The sequence below is a fragment of the Rana temporaria genome, chromosome 8, assembly GCF_905171775.1.
Source record: "Rana temporaria chromosome 8, aRanTem1.1, whole genome shotgun sequence".
Taxonomy (NCBI): Eukaryota; Metazoa; Chordata; class Amphibia; order Anura; family Ranidae; genus Rana; species Rana temporaria.
Genome location: NC_053496.1, coordinates 182,581,276 through 182,607,727, shown reverse-complemented (window position 1 = coordinate 182,607,727; position 26,452 = coordinate 182,581,276). Strand labels below are relative to the sequence as shown.

The 26,452-nt window shown below is 48.5% G+C and overlaps 1 protein-coding gene across 1 annotated transcript in view; it reads left to right on the top strand.

The window, feature by feature from the left end:
- Window positions 1-10,150: 10,150 nt before the first annotated feature.
- The window catches only part of LOC120910578 (oocyte zinc finger protein XlCOF22-like), a 34,974-nt gene continuing 18,672 nt past the window's right edge, over window positions 10,151-26,452 (top strand). The window contains exons 1-2 of the mRNA XM_040322337.1: window positions 10,151-10,185; window positions 10,632-10,767. Of these exons, the coding sequence (XP_040178271.1) occupies window positions 10,644-10,767 (124 nt within the window). The 5' untranslated portion in view covers window positions 10,151-10,185; window positions 10,632-10,643. The remainder of the gene's footprint in view (window positions 10,186-10,631; window positions 10,768-26,452) is intronic.

Genomic DNA, 26,452 nt, shown 5'->3' with positions numbered 1-26,452 from the left:
TCCCGGGAATACAGAGGACGGGGACATCTCTCTGGTGGGTTCCCATTACTGGATCCATCTGTAGGAAACACACACACTGACTGAATACATTGTTTCTATGTGTTTATCAGCTGATGGGGGATCTAGGTGGAGCCTCCGTACTGCTCTCTCCTTTACAATAAAGTCTCCTCTTACCCGGTGATGTGAGGGGCGGCTGATTCTCCATCATGACGTCCTTGTAGAGATCCTTGTGTCCTTCTAAATACTCCCACTCCTCCATGGAGAAATAGACAGTGACATCCTGACACCTTATAGGAACCTGACACACACAATGATACAGTCACCATCCAGACACATCCCTTGTCTGTTACTGGATAATGTCCCAGAATTCCCGGCACCGCTCACCTCTCCTGTCAGCAGCTCCATCATCTTCTTGGTGACTTCTAGAATCTTCTCCATGTTGTGTCTCTCGGGTTTTAGGGAGTCACATGGAGGCACTGTGATGGTCATATGATCACCTGACTTCATAAGAGGAAATCTCTGTATTGGAGAACCAATAGGAATATCATGTTAGAATCCCAGAATCCTCCTCACCTCTCCGGTCAGGTCTGTGTATTATTAATAGAGATGAGAGTGATGTCATGTGACCTCCCAGAATCCTCCTCACCTCTCCGGTCAGGTCTGTGTTTTATTAATAGAGATAAGAGTGATGTCATGTGACCTCCCAGAATCCTCCTCACCTCACCGGTCAGCAGGTAGATGATCTTCAGGGTGAGGTTTAGCATCCGCTCAGTCATGCGACTCCGGTCCTCCTCCATCCTCATTCATACAGTCATGTAATGTAGGTTTCGATGTAGTACAATAACTGAAATAACGAATATTTCGATTGCATTAGTTGTACAATATAGGGTGGGGGATGTAAAGGGTTAATATGAAATTCTGGAATGGCCCCTAGTGGGATTATGCTCAGAGATACATTCAGTCTAGACCCCTTATGCCCTGTACACATGATCGGAAATTCCAACAATAAAAATTTGATGTGAGCTTTTGGACGGAAATTCCAATCGTGTGTAGGCTCCATCTGACTTTTGCTGTCGGAATGCTCGGAAGCATTGAACTTCATTTTCTCGGCTTGTCGTACTGTTGTACGTCACAGCGTTCTTGATACTTGCAAAGAGTATTGTTCCCTCAAAATCCAGGGCCCATAATCAGAATGTAAGAGGCTAGCATTCAGTCCTCTCCAAAAGCCTCTGTCCCGGCTAGGTCTGTCACAGAGGAGTTTCTTGGTTAGTGTAGGGTCAGTGTGATGTCATAGGATGCATTGACCTCAGATGAAGGCACATTGGAAAGAGGAGTTTCTAGGTCAGTGTGATGTGATGAGGATGTCATAACTGAGTTGAAAGATATTGGAAGGATGAGCTGTGAGGTCACTGTAGGTTCAGTATGACATCATGAGATGTGCTGACTCTGGATGGAGGGGCATTAGGAGGAGGAGCTGTGAGGTCAATGTAGGGTTTATGTGATGTCATAAGATGTGCTGACTCCAGATGGAGGGACTTAAGGAGGAGGAGCCGTCATAGGATGCATTTACTCTAGACAGAGGGACATTGCAAGAGGAGCTTTAATGTAGGGTCAGTATTATATCATGAGATGAGTTGGATGGAGGGGCATTGGGGGAAGTCGCTGTGAGGTCAGAGTGATGTCATAAGATGTCCTGATTGTGAATAGAGGGACATTTGGAGAAGGAGCTGTGAGGCTGATGTGATGTCATAGAACACACGTAGGTAGATTCAGGTACGTTCGCGTAACTTTGCGGCAGCGTAGCTTAAGGAATTTAAGCTACGCCGCCGTAAGTTAGCGAGGCAAGTACATGATTCACAATGTACTTGCCTGCCAAGTTACGTCGGCGTAGCCTGAATCGGCAGGCGTAAGGGCGCCTAATTCAAATGTGTTTGAGGGGGGCGTGTTTTATGCTAATGGCGCTTGACCTCACGTTTTTTACGTTTTTATATTACTGCGCATGCGCCAGGCGCCTACATTTCCCAGTGTGCATTGCGGCTAAGTACGCCGCACGGGCCTATTGATTTTGACGTGGACGTAAACGACGTAAATCCCGATTCACGGACGACTTACGCAAACGATGTAAAAAAATCGAATTTCGACGCGGGAACGGCGGCCATACTTGACATTACTATACCAACTAGGGCCTAGCTCTAACTTTACGCGGCCTATCTCTTACGTAAACGGCGTAAAAGTACTGCGTCGGCCGGGCGGATGTTCGTGAATCGGCGTATCTCCTCATTTACATATTCTACGCCGACCGCAATGGAAGCGCCACCTAGCGGCCATCCAAAATATTGCAATCTAAGATAGGACGGCGCAAGCTGTCTTATCTTAGATATGTTAAAGCGTATCTCTGTTTGAGCATACGCTTAAACATAAGTCGGCGTAAATTCTGAGTTAGGTCGGCGTATCTACTGATAAGCCGGCCTAACTCTTTCTGAATCTACCTAACTGACTCTGGATGGAGGGACAATGGGAGTTGAAGCTGTGAGGTCAGTGCAGGGTTAGTGTGGTGTCATAGGATGTGCTGACCCCGGATGAGGTGGATCTTTGAGGTCAGTGTGATGTCATAGTGTGCACTGACTCTGGATGGAGGGACATAGGGTAGAGGAGCTCTGAGGAGTCCTTTATAAAGCTCTGCAAACGAAATAATTTCTCCAAGGTGTGTCCCACCTCTTCTAAAATAACATTTTTGCGCTTTACTGCAACATAAAAACCCAATTCCTGTGACATCTGTGGACTACGTCCATCATATTCCATCCCGATTATCTGAGACGAAGGTAATTATGTAAAATCAGAAACAGCAAGAGTGATTTTTCCTCGTTCTTCCTAATTAAAACTTAGTGGTAGTAGAATATTGTACCGTCAAAGTTCGGTGACTCCCGTTTAGGCGATTCCCGTTTATCTGCTAACAAGTTTTCGGGTGAACTTGGATCACTTCATCAGGTTTTATACATTTCAATTAAATGTTATAAAAAATACTGTATATAAAAATTACACATCTAAAAAAAAAAAAAAAATCACCATCCCACACACCCAACAGAAGTGTGGATAGACCAGATAAGGTGAAAACGTAGATCTCTGATCACCTACTGCCAGTTCCAGCAATGTCTCCTTTCTACTTCCTCCCGACTCACCTCTCACCCAGAACTTCCTATTTATACTCTTACATCACTTCCCATCTGTATATACCATAGAGACTTAATGTAGGAGCCTCTTGTTGGTATAAGCATGATCAGCACCTGGTGAAGCCCAAAGGAACTACAGCCGGAGAAATTTTTCAAAAGAACTTGACCAGATTTTGGAGTTCGTTTATGAAACTGTGATCCCGACTATCGCCGCTGATCTCGGTTCATTAAAGCGGAGTTCCACCTAAAAATGGAACTTCCGCTTAATCCACTCCTTGCCCCCTTACATGCCACATTTGGCATGTCATTTTTTTTTGGGGGGGGGGGGGGGTTTCAGGAGGAGTGGGACTTCCGAGCGTGTGTACACGGTGTAACTGTCATGTGTCTCCAGGAACATCAGATTGCAGTGCTTTCAGTGACTAGGCTACCGTTGTGTCTCCAGTGACCCTTATGCTGCATACACACAAACTGATTTTTCGTTGAAAAAAAAAATAATCGGATGTTTTTTCCGACGGAATTCCATTCAAGATTGGCTTGCATACACACGGTCACACCAAATTCCGATTATCAAGAACGCAGTGGTGTACAACACTACGACAAGCCGAGAAAAATGAAGTTCAATGCTTCCGAGCATGCGTCAAATTGTTTCCGAGCATGCATGGTTTTCAACCCGTTGGAATTCCATACAGACAAACAGATTTTCCGATAGGAATTTTTTTCGGCAGAAAAATTGAGAACCTGCTCTCTATCTAAGTCCGTCGGAAATTCTGAGGGAAAAAGACAGATGGGGCATACACACTGTCGCAATATCCGATGAAAAGCTCCCATCTGACTTTTTCCATCGGAAATTCCGACCGTGTGTACGCGGCATAACTCCCAATTGTCTTCAGGAACCTCAGAACACAGACCTAACCGAAAGAACCTGGCCAGAACACAGACCTGACCAGAAGAACCTGGCCAGAACACAGACCTGACCAGGAGAACCTGGCAGAACACAGACCTGACCAGGAGAACCTGGTCAGGTCTGTGTTCTGGCCAGGTTCTCCTGGTCAGGTCTGTGTTCTGGCCAGGTTCTCCTGGTCAGGTCTGTGTTCTGGCCAGGTTCTCCTGGTCAGGTCTGTGTTCTGGCCAGGTTCTTCGGGTCAGGTCAGGAGAACCTGGCCAGAACACAGACCTGACCAGGAGAACCTGGCCAGAACACAGACCTGACCAGAAGAACCTGGCCAGAACACAGGCCTGACCAGAAGAACCTGGCCAGAACACAGGCCTGACCAGAGGAGCCTGACCAGAACACAGGCCTGACCAGAGGAACCTGACCAGAACACAGGCCTGACCAGAGGAACCTGGCCAGAACACAGACCTGACCAGAAGAACCTGGCCAGAACACAGACCTGACCCGAAGAACCTGGCCATAGAACCTGGCCAGACACAGACCTGACCAGAAGAACTGGCCAGAACACAGGCCTGACCAGAAGAACTGGCAGAACACAGGCCTGACCAGAGGAGCCTGACCAGAACACAGGCCTGACCAGAGGAACCTGACCAGAACACAGGCCTGACCAGAGGAACCTGGCCAGAACACAGACCTGACCAGAAGAACCTGGCCAGAACACAGACCTGACCAGAAGAACCTGGCCAAAACACAGACCTGACCCGAAGAACCTGGCCAGAACACAGACCTGACCCGAAGAACCTGGCCAGAACACAGACCTGACCCGAAGAACCTGGCCAGAACACAGACCTGACCAGGAGAACCTGGCCAGAACACAGACCTGACCAGGAGAACCTGGCCAGAACACAGACCTGACCAGGAGAACCTGGCCAGAACACAGACCTGACCAGAAGAACCTGGCCAGAACACAGACCTGACCAGGAGAACCTGGCCAGAACACAGACCTGACCAGGAGAACCTGGCCAGAACACATACCTGACCAGGAGAACCTGGCCAGAACACAGACCTGACCAGGAGAACCTGGCCAGAACACAGACCTGACCAGGAGAACCTGGCCAGAACACAGACCTGACCAGAAGAACCTGGCCAGAACACAGACCTGACCAGGAGAACCTGGCCAGAACACAGACCTGACCAGGAGAACCTGGCCAGAACACATACCTGACCAGGAGAACCTGGCCAGAACACAGACCTGACCAGGAGAACCTGGCCAGAACACATACCTGACCAGGAGAACCTGGCCAGAACACAGACCTGACCAGGAGAACCTGGCCAGAACACAGACCTGACCAGGAGAACCTGGCCAGAACACAGACCTGACCAGAAGAACCTGGCCAGAACACAGACCTGACTAGGAGAACCTGGCCAGAACACAGACCTGACCCGAAGAACCTGGCCAGAACACAGGCCTGACCAGAACACAGGCCTGGCCAGAAGAACCTGGCCTTACTATTAAAGGCGGAGTCAGGTGATGGTCAAGGTAAGGCGTTACTATTAAAGGCGGAGTCAGGTGATGGTCAAGGTAAGGCGTTACTATTAAAGGCGGAGTCAGGTGATGGTCAAGGTAAGGCGTTACTATTAAAGGCGGAGTTAGGTAATGGTCAAGGGAGGGCACAGACTTTTGCAGGCAGAGTCAGGTGATGATCAAGGGAGGAATCGGATGCATACTGTGTTGAAGGAGGAGTCAGGGTGACGTCAATGTTAGGTGATGAGCAATTCAGGGTGGAGTCGGGTAAAAGGTGAAGTGGGAGGAGTCAACTGTTGAATGAATAGGGTAGCAGGCTGTATTAGGAGTCAGGTGAAGGGAAAGATGGGAGGAGTCAGGCGAAGAAGAAACGTGGGAGGTGCCAGGTGTTGGATAATGAGAGGAGCAGGCTCTTGTGGGAGGAGTTTGATAACGATAAGGGGAGGAGTCAGGCGATGGTGAACACTCAGTATCTCTCTGCGCACACACTTCTCTCCTCTATATTGTCAGCTGTCCGCCCCGCCCCCCTAGACAGTGTTCCGTCAGATTTGGCGACCCATCGGCGGCTCCAGAAACAAAAATGTCCGCCGGGGAGCGTCCCGACCAGTGAGCATGCTCCAAACTCTCTAGTTACGGCGGCCATTTTCTTGTAGTCCACAGAAGGGCGGAGTGTGCGGTTGTACTTCCGGGAAGGTCTGCAAAGCTGAATGGGTCTCAGGAGCGGACCGGAAGTGATCTCAGGATTACACAGGAAATTCATTTACGACACACCGGAAGTCCCCTGTGGGAGGGAAGTGGAGACAAATTTGCTGGAAGTGGCAGCAGAGGAGGTAATAAGATCTTATTTTATATTTACACCCAGTAACCCCGTCATGTCCGTCCTCTTCCTCCATAGTCACTGTGACGTCTTATCTCCAGCAGATGATGATACACACATATATAGGGTGGAAACCTAGATGAACCCCATTCCGTGTCCCCATTATTATTATTATACACATATATAGTGCCAGCAGTTTTCCTCCTTCTCCATAGTTTACGGATCTCACACATCTCATCCTGACGCTCTACATTCACTCCCGCACTTTAATGGGCCGCCCCGCACACAGGAGAAACTCCCGCACTTTAATGGGCCGCCCCCGCACACAGGAGAAACTCCCGCACTTTAATGGGCCGCCCCCGCACACAGGAGAAACTCCCGCACTTTAATGGGCCGCCCCCGCACACAGGAGAAACTCCCGCACTTTAATGGGCCGCCCCCGCACACAGGAGAAACTCCCGCACTTTAATGGGCCGCCGCCGCACACAGGAGAAACTCCCGCACTTTAATGGGCCGCCCTCCGCACACAGGGGAAACTCCCGCACTTTAATGGGCCGTCCCGCACAGAGGAGAAACTCCCGCACTTTAATGGGCCGCCCCCGCACACAGGAGGAAACTCCCGCACTTTAAGGCTGCATTCACACCTGAACGTGGCGTATTGTACCGCGATTTGCCGTGACAAATTGCAGCGTTTTGTCCCGCGATTTGCCGCGACAAATCGTGTCGTTTTTTAGCCTAAAATACGCCGGAGGGGTGATTAAACATTGTCGGCTGTGCCGAACGCCGAAGCCGCCTGAAACAAAGGGTCCGGGACTTGTTTTGAGCTTCAGGCGTACGACGTTCGGCGTGGAGATGTGAACCATCTCCATAGCCGACAATGTTAAATCACCCCTCCAGCGTATTTCAGGCTGCAATAGCGTCGGGCGTAAAAAAGCCTAGGTGTGAATGGATGGCCGCCCCGCACACAGGAGAAACTCCCGCACTTTAATGGGCCACCCCCGCACACAGGAGAAACTCCCGCACTTTATCGTGGACATCGAACGTCGCACTTTTTCTTCTCTCCTAAATGCACTCGGTGACCATTGTGGCAAAATCCCACCGACGAGATGAGGAGGCAAAACCCTCACAGTGCAGATAATAAAAAATACCTTTACAATCACCTTATTTACATTTTGAGTGGAAATCCGAGCTAGGACCACCTGAGCCCAAGTCTGCTCCCATCCCCCCCTTCTAACGCCTATACTAACTTACCCTGTAGAAGGAAGATGCTTCTACTTACCTGTTCTAAGGGTGGTCCAGTCACATGATCGACTCCTCATGGTGGCTAGGGCTATCTAAGCCTAAATCTGCTCCCACCCCTCTCGGTTGCAACCCCCTCTCTGCCCTCCCTTCTCCTGATTGCTCCACCCACCTCTATTGCTCTGACCTCTGTCCATCCAATTACTCCACCCTCCGCCCCCTCTATTGCTCCGCCCGCCGTCCCCCTCTATTACTCCACCCTCCGCCCCCTCTATTGCTCTGCCCTCCGCCCCCTCTTTTACTCCACCCTCAGCCCCTTCTATTGCTCTACCCTCCGCCCCTCTATTGCTCTGACATTCGTCCGATTACTCCACCCTCTGCCTCCTCTATTGCTCCAACGTCCATCCATTTGATTACTCCACCCTCCACCCCCTCTATTACTCCACCCTCTCTATTGCTCCGCCCTCCGTCCCCTTTTATTGCTCCGACTTCCGTCCATTTGAATGCTCTGCCCTCCTGCCCCTCTATTACTCCACCCTCTTTATTGCTCCGCCCTCCGTCCCCTTGTATTGCTCCGACTTCCGTCCATTTGATTGCTCTGCCCTCCGCCCCCTCTATTGCTCCGCCCTCCGTCCCCCTCTATTGTCCCCGCTCAACCCCTTGGATAAGACTTTCGCCTCTTGTTACACCTACCAATGACCTTGGTCACCATCCTTGAACACTGGTGGGGAGGTCTTCCTGTCAAGGTCTGATAGTCCGGTGGTGTTTAGGTCCTGGAGGCCCCCAAGTACCAGCAGTGCATGTATAGCGTCCTCATATGGTGGCTGTTGGAGATGAACTGCATTTCCCCTGTGGTCATTGGACCTCAACAGAGACCCAATCCTTAGACTGCACTGATAATGTGCTGACCACATAGCAAATTGATGACAGAAGATGGTTGGGGAACTATCAGTGTTTTTTGGAAAATGACATTTCTCATATGACAATAAGACCAGAGAGATACTGGTCCCCCCAGATCCAAGAAAATGAGCAATCACCAAACAGTACAAACTAAGTACAGAGCGGGGCAATGCTGAGAGTAACATCAACCCTCATAATTACCCCCATATATTCTGATGCTAATAACTAGTACAGTCAATATAATTCTCTTTATCTACAGAGGAACCTGTATGCCACATGAATGAAGATGGAGGAGGACCGGAGTCACATGACCGAGAGGATCCTAAACCTCACCCTGGAGATCATCTACCTGCTGACCGGAGAGGTGAGGAGGATTCTGGGAGGTCACATGACATCACTCTTATCTCTATATATAAAACACAGACCTGACCGGAGAGGTGAGGAGGATTCTGGGAGGTCACATGACATCACTCTTATCTCTATTAATAAAACACAGAGCTGACCGGGGAGGTGAGGAGGATTCTGGGAGGTCACATGACTTATCTCTAATAATAAAACACAGACCTAACCAGAGAGGTGAGAAGGATTCTGGGATGTCACATGACTTATCTCTATTAAAGGGGTGGTTCCCCCTAAAACAAATTTCTAACAATACATTCGTAAGACCCGTTACACTGCGGGTAGGCTGGCTTTTGTTTTGTTTTTTTAGTACATACCTCGATATCGCCGTTTCGTCCCTTGGCGGTGGGCGTTCCTAGTTGATTGACGTTCCTCCGACGGGCGCATACTGCGCGTCACGACTTTCCGACAGAAGCCGAACGTCATTGCGCAGGCGCCGTATAGAGTCGGCTCTATACGGCGCCTGCGCAGCGACTTTCGGCTTCTTTCGGAAAGTCGTGACGTCACGTATGTGCCCGTCGGAGGAACGTCAATCAACTAGGAACGCCCACCGCCAAGGGACGAAACGGCGATATCGAGGTATGTACTAAAAAAACAAAACAAAAGCCAGCCTACCCGCAGTGTAACGGGTCTTACGAATGTATTGTTAGAAATTTGTTTTAGGGGGAACCACCCCTTTAATAAAACACAGACCTGACCGGAGAGGTGAGGAGGATTCTGGGAGGTCACATGACATCACTCTTATTTATATTACTGTTGGTGTTTCAATATAGAGTTTTCCTCCCATGAAGTTTGGTGATCGTGTGACAATCACAGTGCCTTTACCTCACTCACTGACTCCTGAAAGGCACAACATTGAGAAAATTTTAGAAGTCACCAAGAAGATGATTGAGCTGCTAACGGGAGAAATGAATGGGGCTGGGAATTCTGAAACCCTATCTACTAAGGAGGAGTGGGAGTATTTAGAAGGACACAAGGATCTCTACAAGGACGTCATGATGGACAATCAGCCACCCCTCACATCACCGGGTAAGAGGAGACTTTATTGTAAAGGAGAGAGCAGTACGGAGGCTCCACCTAGATCCCCCATCATCTGATAAACACATAGAAACAATGTATTCAGTCAGTGTGTGTGTTTCCTACAGATGGATCCAGTAATGGGAACCCACCAGAGAGATGTCCCCATCCTCTGTATTCCCGGGATTCCACACAGGAAGGTCACACCATCCCCCACCATCATCAGGTAGGTGATTAATAATTATTGGTAGTTCTGATTTTATACAAAAAACGTATTTGTTATAATGAATGTTTCATTATATATATTCAGAGTGGAAACATCGAAGACTATAAAATTGTTGTTAAAGAAGAGTATAAAGAGGAGGATGAGGCGTATGGAGTGATGGAGGAATTTTCCGGAGGACACAAAGATTTGATGGAACCACCTAATACCAGAAACCCACCAGAGAGATGTCCCCGTCCTCTGTATTCCCGGGATTCCACACAGGAAGGTCACACCATCCCCCACCATCATCAGGTAGGTGGAGTTGAGGGTCGGGAACATAAAGTGATTGAACACTCTGACATGTGGAGATGATGTGTGGACTCTACAAGATGATATTTTCTATGTGATCTCACATCATAAATACTTCTATGTTACAGATGTTATTTTCTGCCATTCTGTTGGTTTAGGGTGAAGATCTGATGAACATGAAAGCTGAGGGTGAAGTAGAAGAGACGTATGTGAGGGATGATCAGCAGTCTATGGAGGAGGCTGGAATGATGAGGACATTCATAGAGGAGGACACTCCTACAGAGATCAGCACAGGTGACCCATAATATATTCTTCTATTATCTCTGCTCTGTTACTGCTCACCGATTGATCCAGAGATGAGCTCTGCGCTCTTTCCTGCCCTTCAGCGAAGAGAAAGCACCATTCCACATCTGCTTGGTTTAGGGGTGATAATTTTTAGGTATTCTTGGATGGAGTCAGCACCTGTAATCTGTTGCCCTTTTTTATTAGAGGGTTTGCAGCATTGGAGTCCTCTGCCTTGTCCTTAGGGACCTCCATAACCACCCAGGACCAGAAGTTTAACTAGAACCTGCAGGGTCCCAGTGCAAGAAACCATGAAGGGCCCCTCTGGCCAACAGCCGAGGCCCTTCGCTCCGATCCTGGGGCCATTTTCACTCATCCTGGGGTGCTTTAATTTCATGGCAAGGTCCTTTCACATGCTCTGCAATGAGCCCCCTTCCTGCTGTCTTGGTGGCAAAACGACAGGGCCCAGTTGAAAGTGTGACCTCTGTGACCCTTGTAGTTCTGTCACTGCCCAGGACTTTTTGTCCATGTGTGCTCCACTCTTCACGCACCTTGACTGCAGAAGTTCTCATCATTCTCCAGTCTATCTGTAACCCTGTAGACCGAGTCTCAGCAGTCTACTTCTGAGGAGAACGTTTTTTTGAGTCTTCCTGCTTCTACATAAGGTTTCCCTTACACCTGATATTCAAGTTATTCCTCTATCAAGGCTAGAAGCACCCTTAAGGGTCCAGGGTCCTACCTAAGAGCACGTTCCAGATGTTCCCTTTGCAGAATGTCATGCTTACCCCTAATGCAGGTGGTCAGACACTATAGCTGGGTTCTGTGTTCTTCGTCTATAGCAGCCCTCTTTCCCATAAGGAAAGCAGGCCTACCCGTACTCGGTTGCCCCCAGGACTTATACACAATTCTATAATGCCTGGATACCATGTCGGGGCAGGTGCGAACTGAGCAGGTACTTGTGGTTGGCAGACAGGCAGAGTGGTTCAGTGACAATCCAGGTACAAGGCAGGCAAGGTTCAGAGTAGTTATGGTCAAACCATAGTCAAAAGGCAAGCAGAGTTCTGAGCGTAGTCGATATCCGATCTGAGGTCATCAACGAGGTAATCCAATCTAGCAGAGCAGGGGAGAAAAACTGGGAGCCTGGAACATGGATTACATATGCCTGCATGAGACTGCAGGCTTGGCTGGCTTAAATCAGGTTTGGTCTCCACCCAGAGACTGACCACATTAATCACCTTGCAGGTAGACAGACAAGGAGAATGTCACAGCCAAAACCAGGATGCTGGAATGAGAAGAAGGAGCTCTAGATGCTCCTGACACAGAGGGAATTTGAGCCAACCAGCATACCACCTCCACAGGACACCACTAGATCAGTGGAGGTGCTCAGCTTTTATTACTTCCTGTCCGGGCTAATTCTGACATTTCTCTCCTACATGTAAAAAAAATGATCATTTTATGCTAGAAAACAAATGGTGATGATTTGGGGAGTCATGTCATCTGCTGGTGTTGGTCCACTGTGTTTTATCAAGTCCAAAGTCAGCTCAGCCCTCTAGCAGGAAATCCTAGAGCCCTTCATGCTTCACTCTGCTGACCAGCTTTGTGGAGATGGCACCTGCCCACACTGCCAAAAGTACCAATACCTGGTCACATGATCATGGTATCACTGTGCTTGATTGGCCAGCAAACCCACCTGACCTAAACCCCAAAGAGAATCTGTGGGGTATATGTAGGTGCATTGTACGTGTTAAATAAAATTGTCTACCAGGTTTTAACACTATTTGCAGCCCTGGGTCTCCCGTTTCTTCTTTAACGTGTACGGACATGGTGGAGGTTGATGGAGGATACGCGTGAGGGAATTCCGCTTCTTGTTAGCAGTGGATCTTGCCAAGGAGAGTCCAGCTAAATCCCTACCTTGTTAACCTTGCCACCCCCCCATCGATCTGCAGGCAAGGTGTCCATCCTTTCTCCTGCATGAAGGGAAAGAAGTGAGGTGGAGGAACCTCCCACAGGTGGCCTTCCCATTTGCTTGTGGTCCTGTCTCTGTGAATCATGTAGTCCTTAAAGCCTTCTTCTGGTGACTAGGGTAGTCTCTGCCTCTTGGTCCTGGGCAATGCCACTCGCTTACATACTGTACCCCCATCCCTAGGACAGGGAAAGACGTCATCTGACGAAACGCATCAGTGTATCTTTAGCCCCCCCATGGCAAGGCGTCTATCCCTTCTCCTGCATTAAGGGAAAGAAGTGCGGTGAAGGAACCCCCCACAGGTGGCCTTCCCATTTCCTATTCTTTCCCATCTCTCTTTAGACCCCCTCAGAGCAGTTATGGGTTCGGCTCCTAAGCAGGCTTGTGGTCCTGTCTCTGCAAATTATGTAGTCCTTAAAGCCTTCTTCTGGTGACTAGGGTAGTCTCTGCATCTTGTTCCTGGGCAATGCCACTAACTTACATACTGTACCTCCATCCCTGGGACATGGATCCCTCTGAACGCAGTTTCTTATACTTCCTGTAGGTGGGTGTATAACCCAAAGGTTCCTGAATCCCTGTGTCCCTCAATGGACACACCATCTTCTAATACTCTTCTCTCTTTATCTCCAGATTGTAAAATTAAAGAAGAGGACCTCACAGAAGATTTTGGTGGACATCACAGTGCAGATAGACCATTGAATCCCTCTGACTCCGAGCAACTTCTTAGTGTGGGGGATGGTGCCGGAATTCAGGGGGAGAAGACTTTTTCCGATCCTGAATGTGTGGAAAGTTTTACCTTCGAACAAAATCTCTACACACAACAGAGATCTCACACGGCGGAGAAGCCACATGCCTGCCCTGACTGCGGGAAATGTTTTTCAACGAGATCACTAGTGGTCAGACATCAAAGATCTCACACAGGGGAGAAGCCGTATTCCTGCTCTCAGTGCGGGAAGTCTTATTCACAAACATCTCAACTTGTCAGACATCAGAGGTCTCACACGGGGGAGAAGCCGTATTCCTGCCCTGAGTGCGGGAAATGTTACCCAGTAAAATATGAACTAGTCGCACATCTAAGATCACACACGGGGGAGAGGCCGTTTTCCTGCCCTCAGTGCGGGAAATGTTATCCACGAAAAGCCCAACTAGTCAGACATCAAGTATCTCACTCGGGTGAAATGCCACATTCCTGTCCCGAGTGCGGGAAATGTTTCATAAGCGAGTCCCATCTCTACAGACACCAGAGGACCCACTCGGGCGAAAAGCCGCATTCCTGTGCAGATTGCGGGAAAAGCTTTTTAGAGAAATCCCACCTTTACAGACATCAGAGAACTCACACGGGCGAGAAGCCGTATTCCTGCACCGAGTGCGGAAAATGTTACGCCCGAAAATCGCAACTAGTCAAGCATAAGATGTCTCACACCGGCGAAAAGCCGTATTCCTGTTCTGAGTGCGGGAAACTGTTTTTAAGCGAGTCCAATCTCAACGCTCATCAGCAAACTCACACGGGGGAGAAGCTGCATGCCTGCTCCGACTGCGGCAAATGTTTTTCGGAGAAGTCCCACCTTTACAGGCACCAGATAACTCACACGGGCGAGACGCCACACTCCTGCCCCGAGTGCGGAAAGGGTTTTTCGCAGAAGTCGCAGCTTTACAGGCATCAGATAACCCACACCCGCAAGAGGCCGTATTCCTGCTCCGAGTGCGGGAAATGTTTTTCGCAGAAGGCCTCTCTTATCAAACACCAGGGAGTCCACACAACCCAAGGCGGATCGGTGTCCCAAGTGCAGGAAATGTCTTCTACATGAGTCGTATTTTGCCGTACATCGGAGATCTAACGCTGGGAAGAAGCTCACCTTGATATACACCTCAGAAAACAGATGGCTGAGCGCTCCTCTAGAATGGAAAAAAAACACACTTTTTTAAAGACATTGGACATAACTAAACTCCTGTGTGGCTTTCTCTGCTGTGTGTTCTGATCTCCCCTGCTCTTCACGTGAAGCTTTTACCCCTTTTGCTGCCAGAGCCGTTTTTTGCAAAACTTACACCGAGTAAATAGATACCCAACATGTCAAACCCTAAATTTTCAGACCGGACCACGAAAGGGGTAAAGAATAAAAGATCTGATGAGAGAGGAGCTAGATGTTGCGTGCAAATATAGAGCAGGGGAGATCAGACTACATGGAAACAGTGGGGTGGATTCAGGTACGAATTGCGCCCTCTTACGGAGGCTCAGCGTACCATTTTAACGCTGCGCCTCCGTAAATTACCTGCGCTACGCTTCATTCACGAAGCAGTAGCTCCGTAATTTGCGTGGGCGCTCCGTAAAAATGGCCAGCGTAAGCGTGCGTAATTTAAATGATCCCGTAGGGGGCGTGGATCATTTAAATTAGGCGCGTTCCCGCGCCGAACGTAGTGCGCATGCTCCGTCGGGAAACTTTCCAGACGTGCATTGCGGTAAATGACGTCGCAAGGACGTCATTTGCTTCGACGTGAACGTAAATGGCGTCCAGCGCCATTCACGATTCACTTACGCAAACGACGTAAATTTTGAAAATCGCGAAGCGGGAACGACCTGTATACTTACCATTGGCTGCGCCTCCTAATAGCAGGAGCAGCCTTACGCAGAAAGCGACGAACGCAAACGACGTAAAACTCGAACTCCGGGCGCGCGTACGTTTGTGAATCGGCGTGAGTATGCAATTTGCATACTCTACGCTGACCACTACGGGAACGCCACCTAGCGGCCTGCCTAAGAATGCAGCCTACGATACGACGGCATAAGAGCCTTATGCTAGTCATATCTTAGGCTGCAGTCGGCGTATCGAGCTTCCTGAATCAGGAGCAGTCGATACGCCGGCACAACTAAGCAATTACGCTGCGTATCTATGGATACGCAGACGCAATTGCTTACTGAATCCACCCCAGTGACTATTCGTGCTATAGATCCGGCCCAGGCAGCTTAATTTTCTCGGAGAGAGCCACCTGGTGGCTGAAAGTCGTAAATACGACATTTACCTTTTTTACTTGATAAAAAATAATGAAAATATATTAACAATGTTTTAGTATGAAAGAAATCCTGATATTATCCATATATTTCAAATCATTTCACTCTTTGTAAGTTGAATGATAAGTCTGCCTTCAGATTTGTCTTATTAAATGTGCTTTTTTTTAAAAAATGTTTGTTCTGTATTTGTGCCTCGGTGTTTGTTTTACCAGCATGTAGTTCTTGAAAGAGCCAACACGTTCCTTCATAAATCTCAGAACGTCTGTTGTATACTCCAATAGTTCATCAGTTCAGACCTGTGTATCATTCCAGCCGTAATTCCTCCTCTGCACCATCACAACCTCCATCCACAAGATCATCTTCAAAATGAAACCACTGACACCATTGGTCTTTTTAGCTATCTGTAAAGGGCAACTTCTTTATAATAACCTCAAGTGTAAGGAACATTCTTCTTCAACTAGGGCTCCATGAAATCCTAGGGTTCCTCCAGAGTAGGGTTTCTCAATCAGGGTTCCATGGAACCCTAGGATTCCTCCAGAGTAGGGTTTCTCAATCAGGGTTCCATGGAACCCTAGGATTCCTCCAGAGTAGGGTTTCTCAATCAGGGTTCTATGGAACCCTAGGATTCCTCCAGGGGTTGCTTGAGCAATGAGCAGTTTCTGCTTCTCAAATAAGTTCCCTAGGGGTCCATGGAATTCTAGAGTTTCTTAACCAGGGTTCCTCTTGAGGTTGCTATTAGGGTTGTCCCGATACCGATACGAGTACTCCCGCAAATACCCCCGATACCGAAATAGAATACTCCCCCCCCGCCGCCGACGCATCCTGCCGCTACGCCGCATCCCCGCTTGGTTAATACGGGCGGGGAACATTACAGCTTTCATTTGAATAGCTGTCGTCTTTCCCGCTGCGTATAGACACTCCCCCTTGCTCGGGTGAACTGTCCAATCCCGAGCAAGGTGGAGTGTCTATGCGCGGCGCGAAAGACTACAGCTATTCAAAGCTGTAATGTTCCCCGCCCGTATTAACCAAGCGACGGCGCGGCAGCATGTACGGTAAGGGGGACATGGCTGCATATATGGGGGGGACATGGCTGGATATGGGGGGGAGACATGGCTGCATATGGGGGGGACATGGCTGGATATGGGGGGACATGGCTGCATATGGGGGGGACATGGCTGCATATGGGGGGGACATGGCTGCATATGGGGGGGACATGGCTGGATATGGGGGGACATGGCTGGATATGGGGGGGACATGGTTGCATATATGGGGGGGACATGGCTGCATATGTGGGGGGGACATGGCTGCATATATGGGGGGGACATGGCTGCATTTGTGGGGGGACATGGCTGCATTTGGGGACACATTTAAAAAAAAGTATCGGTATTCGGTATCGGCGAGTACTTGAAAAAAAGTATCAGTACTTTGTACTCGGTCCTAAAAAAGTGGTATCGGGACAACCCTAGTTGCTATGGTTTCCTTGAGCAATGAGCAGTTGCTGCCTCTCAGATAAGTTCCCTAGGATTCCTCTAAAGTAGGATTTCCCAATCGGGGTTCCATGGAACTCTAGGATTCCTAGAGCAATGAGCAATTTCTGCCTCTCAGATAAAGTTCCCTGGGGCTCCATGGAATCCTAGAGTTCCTCCAGAGTAGGTTTTCTCAACCAGGGTTCCTCCAGAGGTTGCTAGGAGTTGAGCAAAGAGCAATTTCTGCCTCTTGAATAAGTTCCCACTGACACCATTGATTTTTTTAGCTATCTGTAACGCCTTGTACACACGGTCGGACCAAACCGATGTGACTGGTCCTTCGGACTGTTTTCATCGGTTCACCTCTGAAGTGGCCGTACGGCCTGATATGTGTACACACCGTCAGTCCAAAATCCGATCGGGTCAGAACGCGGTGACGTCAAACACACGACGTGCTGAATAAAACGAAGTTCAATGCTTCCAAGCATGCGTCAACTTCATTCTGAGCATGCACGGGTTTTGAACCGATGCTTTTCTGTACTAACCATCAGTTTGGTCCGATCGGGCAGCGGTCCATCGGTTCGGTTTTGAAGCATGTTTTAAAATTTTGGACCGAAGGAAAACAGACCGATGGCCTATACACACGGTCGGTTTGGTCCGATGAAACTGAACTTCGGTTCATTCTCATCGGTTCGGTCCGACCGTGTGTACGGAGCCTAAGGAGGTCATGCTTCTCAATGACCACAAGTGTAAAGATTGTTCTTCCTCAACTAGGGCTCCATTTAATCATAGGGTCCCTCCAGATAAGAGTTTCTCAAACAGGGGTTGCAATGGGTTCCTTAAACAATTTCTGCCTCTCATATAAGTTCCATGGTATCTTAGGGTTTCACCAGAGTAGGGTTTCTCAACCAGGGTTCTATGGAGCCCTAGGATTCCTCCAGAGGTTGCTATGGGTTCCTTAAGCAATGAGCAATTTCTGCCTCTTAGATAAGTTCCCTAGGGTTCCATGGAATCCTTTGGTTTTTCTAGAGTAGGGTTTCTCGACCAGGGTTCCTCCAGAGGTTGCTAAGGGTTTCTTGAGCAATGAGCTATTTCTGCCTCTCCAATAAGTTCCCACTGACACCATTGATCTTTTTAGCTCTCTGTAAGGTGGTAATTCTTCCCAATGACCACAAGTGTAAAGAACGTTCTTCCTCAACTAGGGCTCCATGGAATCCTAGGGTCCCTCCAGAGTAGGGGTTTTCACCCAGGGTTCCTTTCTGCCTCTCAGATAAGTTCCCACTGACAAAATTGATCTTTTTGGCTAACTGTAAGGGGGTGAGGCCAGGTTCACACCTATGGGAATTGAGTGTGGCTTAAACCGCATCCAATACGCAGAACATTTCTAAATACATTGTTTTCAATGAGGCTGGTTCACATATGTGCGATGCATTCGCACTGCGCATTGCAGTAAAACCGTGTGCGTCTTTTAGGCATTGTGGTGCGGCTCAGGTGCGAATTCAAGCCCATTATCTTCTATGGGTACGCAGCTGATTCGCAGATGTGTTCAGTTCTCTTCAGGAATTTCTCTCATTCAGCTCAATACACTTCTCCCCCACTCTCCTCTCACCCGGAACTTCTCCCAGGTCTCCAAATTCGCATCTAAAACATTGCTAATCTGCTGAACACTTCTCTTATCTCTCTGCAGAGATAAGAGAGCTGAAATTCGCACCACACTAGTGTGATTCCGGCCTAAGTCTTCCCAATGACCACAAGTTTAAGGAGAATTCTTTCTCAACCAGGGTTCCATGAAATTCATGGGTTACTCCAGAGGTTGCTAGAGGTCCCTTGAGTAATGAGCAATTTCTGCCTCTTTAATAAGTTCCCACTGACACCATTGATCTTTTTAGCTATCTGTAAGGTGGTAATTCTTTGCAACGTCCACAAGTGTAAAGAACGTTCTTCCTCAACTAGGGCTCCATGGAATCCTAGGGTCCCTCTAGATCAGAGTTTCTCAAACAGGGTTCCATTGAACCCTAGGAATTCTCCAGGGGTTTCTTGAGCAATTCTACCTCATAAGTTAAATTTCAGCCCACACACGATCATTTTTTACAACGCGGAAAACGACATTGTTTAAAACGACGTTAAAAAATGCAGCATGTTCGAATTTTTTTTTGTCGTTTTTCAGAACCTGAAAAATATTGTGTAGCCCACACACAATCATTTTAAATGACGCTTTTGAAAAACAACGTTTTTTTCATGCCGAAAAATGATCGTGTGTACGCGGCATCAGGAGTAGCACAGACATGTGTCCACTGTCCTCCTGGGGTGTCTCTGGGCTGTCCTCTGTCACTGTCCAGGTCTCCTCTGCCCACACTTCCCCTGGTGTAATCTGAGCTGTGACCTGTCATATGGTGGGCTGTATGAGGTCAGATCTCTGCATGATCACTTGGTAAGTAACCTCTGTCAGAGGCTCCTTGCGCGCCGGCATGTTCTCCTGCTGGACGTCATATGATGCCAGGGCTGGACTGGGACAAAAATTTGGCCCTGGACTTCATCCAGACCGGCCCACTTTAATTCAATAAAATGCTGACCCCCCCAAAAATCACGCCCACCAAAAAGTCCCTACATCCATTATTGTATATCATGAGAGGGTGAGAGAGAGGGGAATGAGAGAGAGGGAGGGTTGAGGGAAGTGAGTGTAAGAAAAAGATAGTGAGTGTAAAAGAGAGGGGGTGAGTGTAGGACCCCTTTGACACTGAAGCGTTTTTTAGGCTAAAAATAGCGACTGAAAAACGCCTCCGCTGCAGTCCCAGTGTGAAAGCCTGAGTGCTTTTACACTGGGGCGCTGCCTGGGCGTTAAAAAAAGTCCTCCAAGCAGCATGTTTGGGGCGGTGGAGGAGCGGTGTACAAACTGCTCCTGCCCATTGAAATTAATGGCCACCGCAGCTGAAGCGCCTGCAAAGCACTTCGGCAGCAGCGCTACATGGGCGCATTTAACCTTGAAGGCTGCTAGTGGGGGTTAAAAGCGCCTGCTAGACGCCGAATAGTGCAGCTAAAACGACATTAAAGTGCTGCTAAAACTAGCAGTGTTTTACCATCAATGCCCGCTCCAGTGTGAAAGCAGCCTAAGAGTCAGGGAGTGAATGAGACAGAAGAGGGAGCTGAGAGACAGAGGGGGGCTCTGAGAGATAGAGGGGGCTGAGAGACAGAGGAGGGGGCTAAAAGAGGGGGGGACTGAGAGACACAGGGACTGAGAGACAGAGGGGGGGACTGAGAGACAGAGGGGGGACTAAGAGACAGGGGGGTCTAAGAGAGTCTCCGTTTTAAAAAACGGCCCACTGAGCCATCGGCCCACCGGGAAACTCCCTGTAGTCCCTATGGCCAGTCCATCCCTGTATGATGCCCAATCAGGATAACAGAACCACCACCCGGCCGTCATTCTGCTATGCCGGGCAGGAAGTGGACAACTAAGGTCGGCTCAGATAAATTGTTAGCTCTCTGATTATTTTCAACGTACACAAAATCATATGTACTAGAAGAGGTTTTTTTTTTCTTTTTAATGATTAATGCTGAGGTTTATACAGGCCTTTAAAGCGGGGGTTCACCCTTAGAGGGCACTTTTTCCCCTTAGCTTCCTGCTCGTTTTCTCTAGGGGAATCGGCTATTTGTATTAAAATATGTGCAGTACTTACCCGTTTTCGAGATGCATCCTCTCCGTCGCTTCCGGGTATGGGCTTCGGGAATGGGCGTTCCTTCTTGATTGACAGTCTTCCGAGAGGCTTCCGACGGTCGCATCCATCGCGTCACGATTTTCCGAAAGAAGCCGAACGTCGGTGCGCAGGCGCAGTATAGAGCCGCACCGACGTTCGGCTTCTTTCGGCTACGAGTGACGCGATGGATGCGACCGTCGGAAGCCTCTCGGAAGAATGTCAATCAAGAAGGAACGCCCGCTCCCGAAGACCCATACCCGGAAGCGACGGAAGAAGATGCAGCTCGAAAACGGGTAAGTACGGCTCATATTTTAATACAAATAGCCGATTCCCCTAGACCGAACGAGCAGGAATCTAGGGGAAGAAAAATTTTTTTTTTAGAAATGGGTGAACTCCCGCTTTAAGACACTTACTTGCGACACAGCAAAGAAAGATTATTTTATGGACACAAGAACGCTTTTGTTTTCTTTAACAATACCCCGTCCACTGTTAACACAATTTGGCCACACCCACTCTTCACTGTATGCGCCACATTACAACTCTCCTTGGGGCTCCCAAAGGTGTCCCAGTTCTTTTACAATCCTATGGTGTATACTACAGGAAAAAATCCTGTGCGTCGCTAAAGTGTTCGGGTTTGGCCTGGAGAAAAGGTGGCAGCCCTAAGCACAAGGCCGTTGTTCACATTATGAGACGTTTTTGGAGGCTGCAATTCCTCCCAGCAGGACGTCTCTATCGATGGCAGACAGGAAGTGATGTCAGATATAAACAGGAAGTTGCAGGTGAGAGGTGAGTCGGGAGGAAGTAGAGAGAAGACATTGCTGGAACTGGCAGCAGAGGAGGTAATAAGATCTTATTTTCTATATACCCCCAGTAACCATACCTCCCAACCCACCCGGATTCTGCGGGAACTTCACGCACAGGCTGCATCCTCCCGCAGTCCCGCAAAGTGGTTAACTTTCCTGCACAGGAAGGAGAAGCAAACTTTCAGAGGGGAGACATGCGAGGAGAACTGACAGGCTGTGCAGTGATGAGTGGCAAGAACTTCACACCCATCGACGACAACCACCACCCCCAGCTCACCACCCTCGATTGTCCGCCCCCCCCCCCCGCGATCGTCCGCGCCCCCCCCCCCCAACATCGATTGGCCGCCCCCCCCCCCCCTGCTCAACAACTTTGATTGGCTGGCCCCCCCCCCCCCCCCCGGTCAACATAAATGTCCCGCAGTGGATCTTTAAAATGTTGGGAGGTATGAGTAACCCACCGTCCCCGTCATGTCCGTCCTCTTCCTCCATAGTCACTGTGACGTCTTCTGTGATGTCTTTTATCTCCACAGATGAAGATACACACATATATAGTGTGGAAACCTAGATTAACCCCTTCAGGGTCAGAACATTCCCCCACTTATGGGATCGCAACATTATCTTCAGTTTGGAGATGTGTCACCTTTCCTCCTTTTTTCTTTATCGGTTATACTAACCTATAATACAACTTTTCTTGGGTCGCAGGATGGGGGTTTAGAGGACAGTTACCCCTTTGGTACATCCTCCTCAGCGCAGTCCATCTTGCCAAATACTAGTTCTGGGCAGGGCCATCAACTGAAGATCTCTGGAGGATTTTACTTTGTCCTCCAGAGATTTTCAGTAGGGATGAGCTTCGGTGAGTTCGCACACTCCACGTGTAGAGCCGTCAGGAAGTCGGCACGGAGCTGCGCTTATCACTGGCAGGGAGAAATTTGTCCCGATGCTCGGCTGTAGAGTTCGGAAAATGTCTCACTGCCTGTTAATAGCGCAGTGCCAACTTCCTGGTGGGCTCTGCGCGTGGAGTGTGTGAACACACCGGAGCTCATCCCTACTGAAAATCTCTGGAGGACAAAGTAAAATCCTCCAGAGATCTTCAGTTGATGGCCCTGCCCAGAACTAGTATTTGGCAAGATGGACTGCGCTGAGGAGGATGTACCAAAGGGGTAACTGTCCTCTAAACCCCCATCCTGCGACCCAAGAAAAGTTGTATTATAGGTTAGTATAGACTGATAAAGAAAAAAGGTGGAAAGGTGACACATCTCCAAACTGAAGAACTACACTTTCTTTTTTCTGGAAGGGCATTTGTCATCCTGCACACATGCATCACGACCCTTATTCATACTATTACAGTTCGGTCATGCCATGCCATGGGTCTGTAATTCACAATATATTCCAGGATGTCTTTGGAGAACTAGTTGCTGTTTGTTGATTCTGAACTCAACAGGTTAATTGAAAGATGTTAATGTCATCACCTCCAGCTACCTGGCTGCCTGTGTAATGTAAATTGAATCCAGACTAACTTCTAAGGATCTTTCATTGTGGCTTGTGCTAATTGACCCTGTATTGTGTGAAGGAGTCCTGTGATAATGTGTATTGTAAGTTGGCAGACATCCTAAAGGTCAGGTGTCTGAGTCATCAGCTGTAGTTAATTAGCTCATGTAAATTAGGTCAGGTCCCGGAGACAGTGGCCCGGATTCAGAAACGAGATACGACAGCGTATCTCCTGATACGTCGTCGTATCTCTGAGTGCGGGCGGTCATATCTATGCGCCTGATTCAGAGAATCAGTTACGCATAGATTTCCCTAAGATCCGACTGGCGTAAATGTCTTACACCGTCGTATCTTAGGCTGCATATTTACGCTGGCCGCTAGGTGGCGCTTCCGTATAGTTACGCAAGTAATATGCTAATTTGGTATTTACGCTGATTCAGAAACTTACGTCCCGCCGGCGCATTTTTTTACGTTGTTTACGTTAGGCTTTTTTCGGCGTATAGTTACCCCTGCTATATGAGTCGTAGCTAATGTTAAGTATGGCCGTCGTTCCCGCGCCGAGTTTTGAAAATGTTAAGTCGTTTGCGTAAGTCGTTCGCGAATAGGGCTGTACGTCATTTACGTTCACGTCGAATCCAATACGTCCTTGCGGCGTACTTTGGAGCAATGCACACTGGGATATTTTTCGGACGGCGCATGCGCCGTTCAAAAAAAACATCAAAAACGCGGGGTCAAGTGAAATTTAAATAAAACACGCCCCCAACATCCCCATTTGAATTAGGCGGGCTTACGCCGCCACACATACGTTACGCCGCCATAACTAAGGGCACAAGTTCTTTCTGCATACGGAACTTGCGCCCAAAGTTACTGTAGCTGTATTTCTCAATAAAGGGTTCAGACCTGCTTGAACTACATACAGAGCGTCGTCTCGTATCTGGGGAAGAATTATTATCTTGTTCGCCTGATTGTTGGGTGTCGGTAGCTGCCTTGTGTTCAGGAATAGAATATCCTAAATGGCTTTAACCCCTGTCCCATTTGGGGTGCCGTTACACCCTGTGTTTAACCATTTCCTCTTTCCCTTCTATGATTGGTTGATTGTAACTGTATAAAGGGTCCCGACATTGGCTCATCTTTCTTTGTGTCCACCAAGAAGCTATCTCCTCAATACTGAGAGGATCTTGTGAGTGTGGTAATTGCTGTGATTATACCTAGCTGGTCTTTGTCAGGTATACGGGAATACTGCATTTTTATTCCCTACAGTCATGTCATTTGAAAATATCAAATCGCATGACAAGTCTCACCGGTGTAGGCTTATGGAGAGTTGTGTCGAGCAGGACCTCTGGGGAACGCCATGGTTACGGCTCTCCACAGTGGGGCCAGGGTGTACGTGTATAGGATCAAGAGGACCCCACGAGGACACCTTCTGGAACAAGGCTGTGCAATTTTGGGTACGGTCACACAGTGAAACTCACTGGATGGAGATAGGTATCGGACAAGGAGGGTGGAGGATGTGTTGTAACACTGGTGCTCAGAGAAGGGTGGGGGGTATCAGTAGTGCTCAGTGGGTGGTGAATTTATAAGATTGTTGCTCAGCGAGGGGGTAGCATTGGTGCTTGGTGGGGGGGGGTGCAAGGGTAACAATTGCTCTCAGTGGGGGGGGGGGGGGGAACAGCGCTCTATGAGGAGTGAGGGGTAACATTGGTGCTCAGTAAAGAGGAAGTAGTAACATTGGTGCTCAGTGACGGAAGGGAGGTGATAACATTGGTGCTCAGTGATGGAAGGGGGGGGCGATAACATTGGCGTACGGTGCTCAGTAAAGGTTTGGGGAAACATTGATGCTCTTTAAAGGGTGAACTGGTTCCATTGGTGGGGTGGGGTAACAGTATAGGAGCCTTCCTGGCACCTCCTCCATTTGATGTTGACACATCCTATGATATCATTTTGACCCCTCAGCTGCCTTCACAGCATATATTGGAGCACAATGGTGACATCCTTTTTCTCTATGGTTGTGCTGAGAATAACATCAACCCTCATAATAACCCCCTATACATTCTCATCCTAATATTGTACAACCAATACAGTCAATGTAATTCTTTGCTATCCGTCTACAGAGAAACCCGCATATATCACATGACCACATCACTGAGGATGGAGGAGGATCCGAGTCACATGACTGAGAGGATACTAAACCTCACCCTGGAGATCATCTACTTGCTGACCGGAGAGGTGAGGAGGATTCTGGGAGGTCACATGACATCACTCTTATCTCTATTAATAAAACACAGACCTGACCGGAGAGGTGAGGAGGATTCTGGGAGGTCACATGACATCACTCTTATCTCTATTAATAAAACACAGACCTGACCGGAGAGGTGAGGAGGATTCTGGGAGGTCACATGACATCCCTCTTGTTTAGTCTGGTTAATAGACCATGTTCTTATTATAGACATTTAGATGATGTCAGATGATTAATATTGGTTTATCTTTCTGGGAATATTACGTGATCTTAGTGTTGGTGTTTTAATGCAGAGTTTGCCTCCCGTGAAGTCTGGTGACCACATGACCATCACAGTGCCTTCACCTCACTCCCTGACACCTGAGAGACACAGCATGCAGAAAATTCTACAAGTCACCAAAAAGCTCATTGAGTTGCTGACAGGAGAAATTGGTGATTTTGGGACATCTAATAAGGAGGAGTTGGAATTTTTAGAAGGACACAAGGATCTCTACAAGGACGTCATGATGGACAATCAGCCGCCCCTCACATCACCGGGTAAGAGGAGACTTTATTGTAAAGGAGAGAGCGGTACGGAGGCTCCACCTAGATCCCCCATCATCTGATAAACACATAGAAACAATGTATTCAGTCAGTGTGTGTGTTTCCTACAGATGGATCCAGTAATGGGAACCCACCAGAGAGATGTCCCCATCCTCTGTATTCCCAGCTAACAGTGGGGCCCAAACTGTAGGGTGGTGCACATTATTGTAAAGGAGAGAGCAGTGCGGAGGCTCCACCTAGATCCCCCATCATCTGATAAACGCATACAAACAATGTTTTCAGTCAGTGTGTGTGTTTCCTACAGGTGGATCCAGTAATGGGAACCCACCAGAGAGATGTCCCCGTCCTCTGTATTCCCAGGATTCCACACAGGAAGGTCACACCATCCCCCACCATCATCAGGTAGTTGAGGAACATTATTGATGGTTATGATTTATACACAAATTTGTGTGCTACAATGAATGTTTATTATATATTTAGAGAGGAAACCTCTGGGATT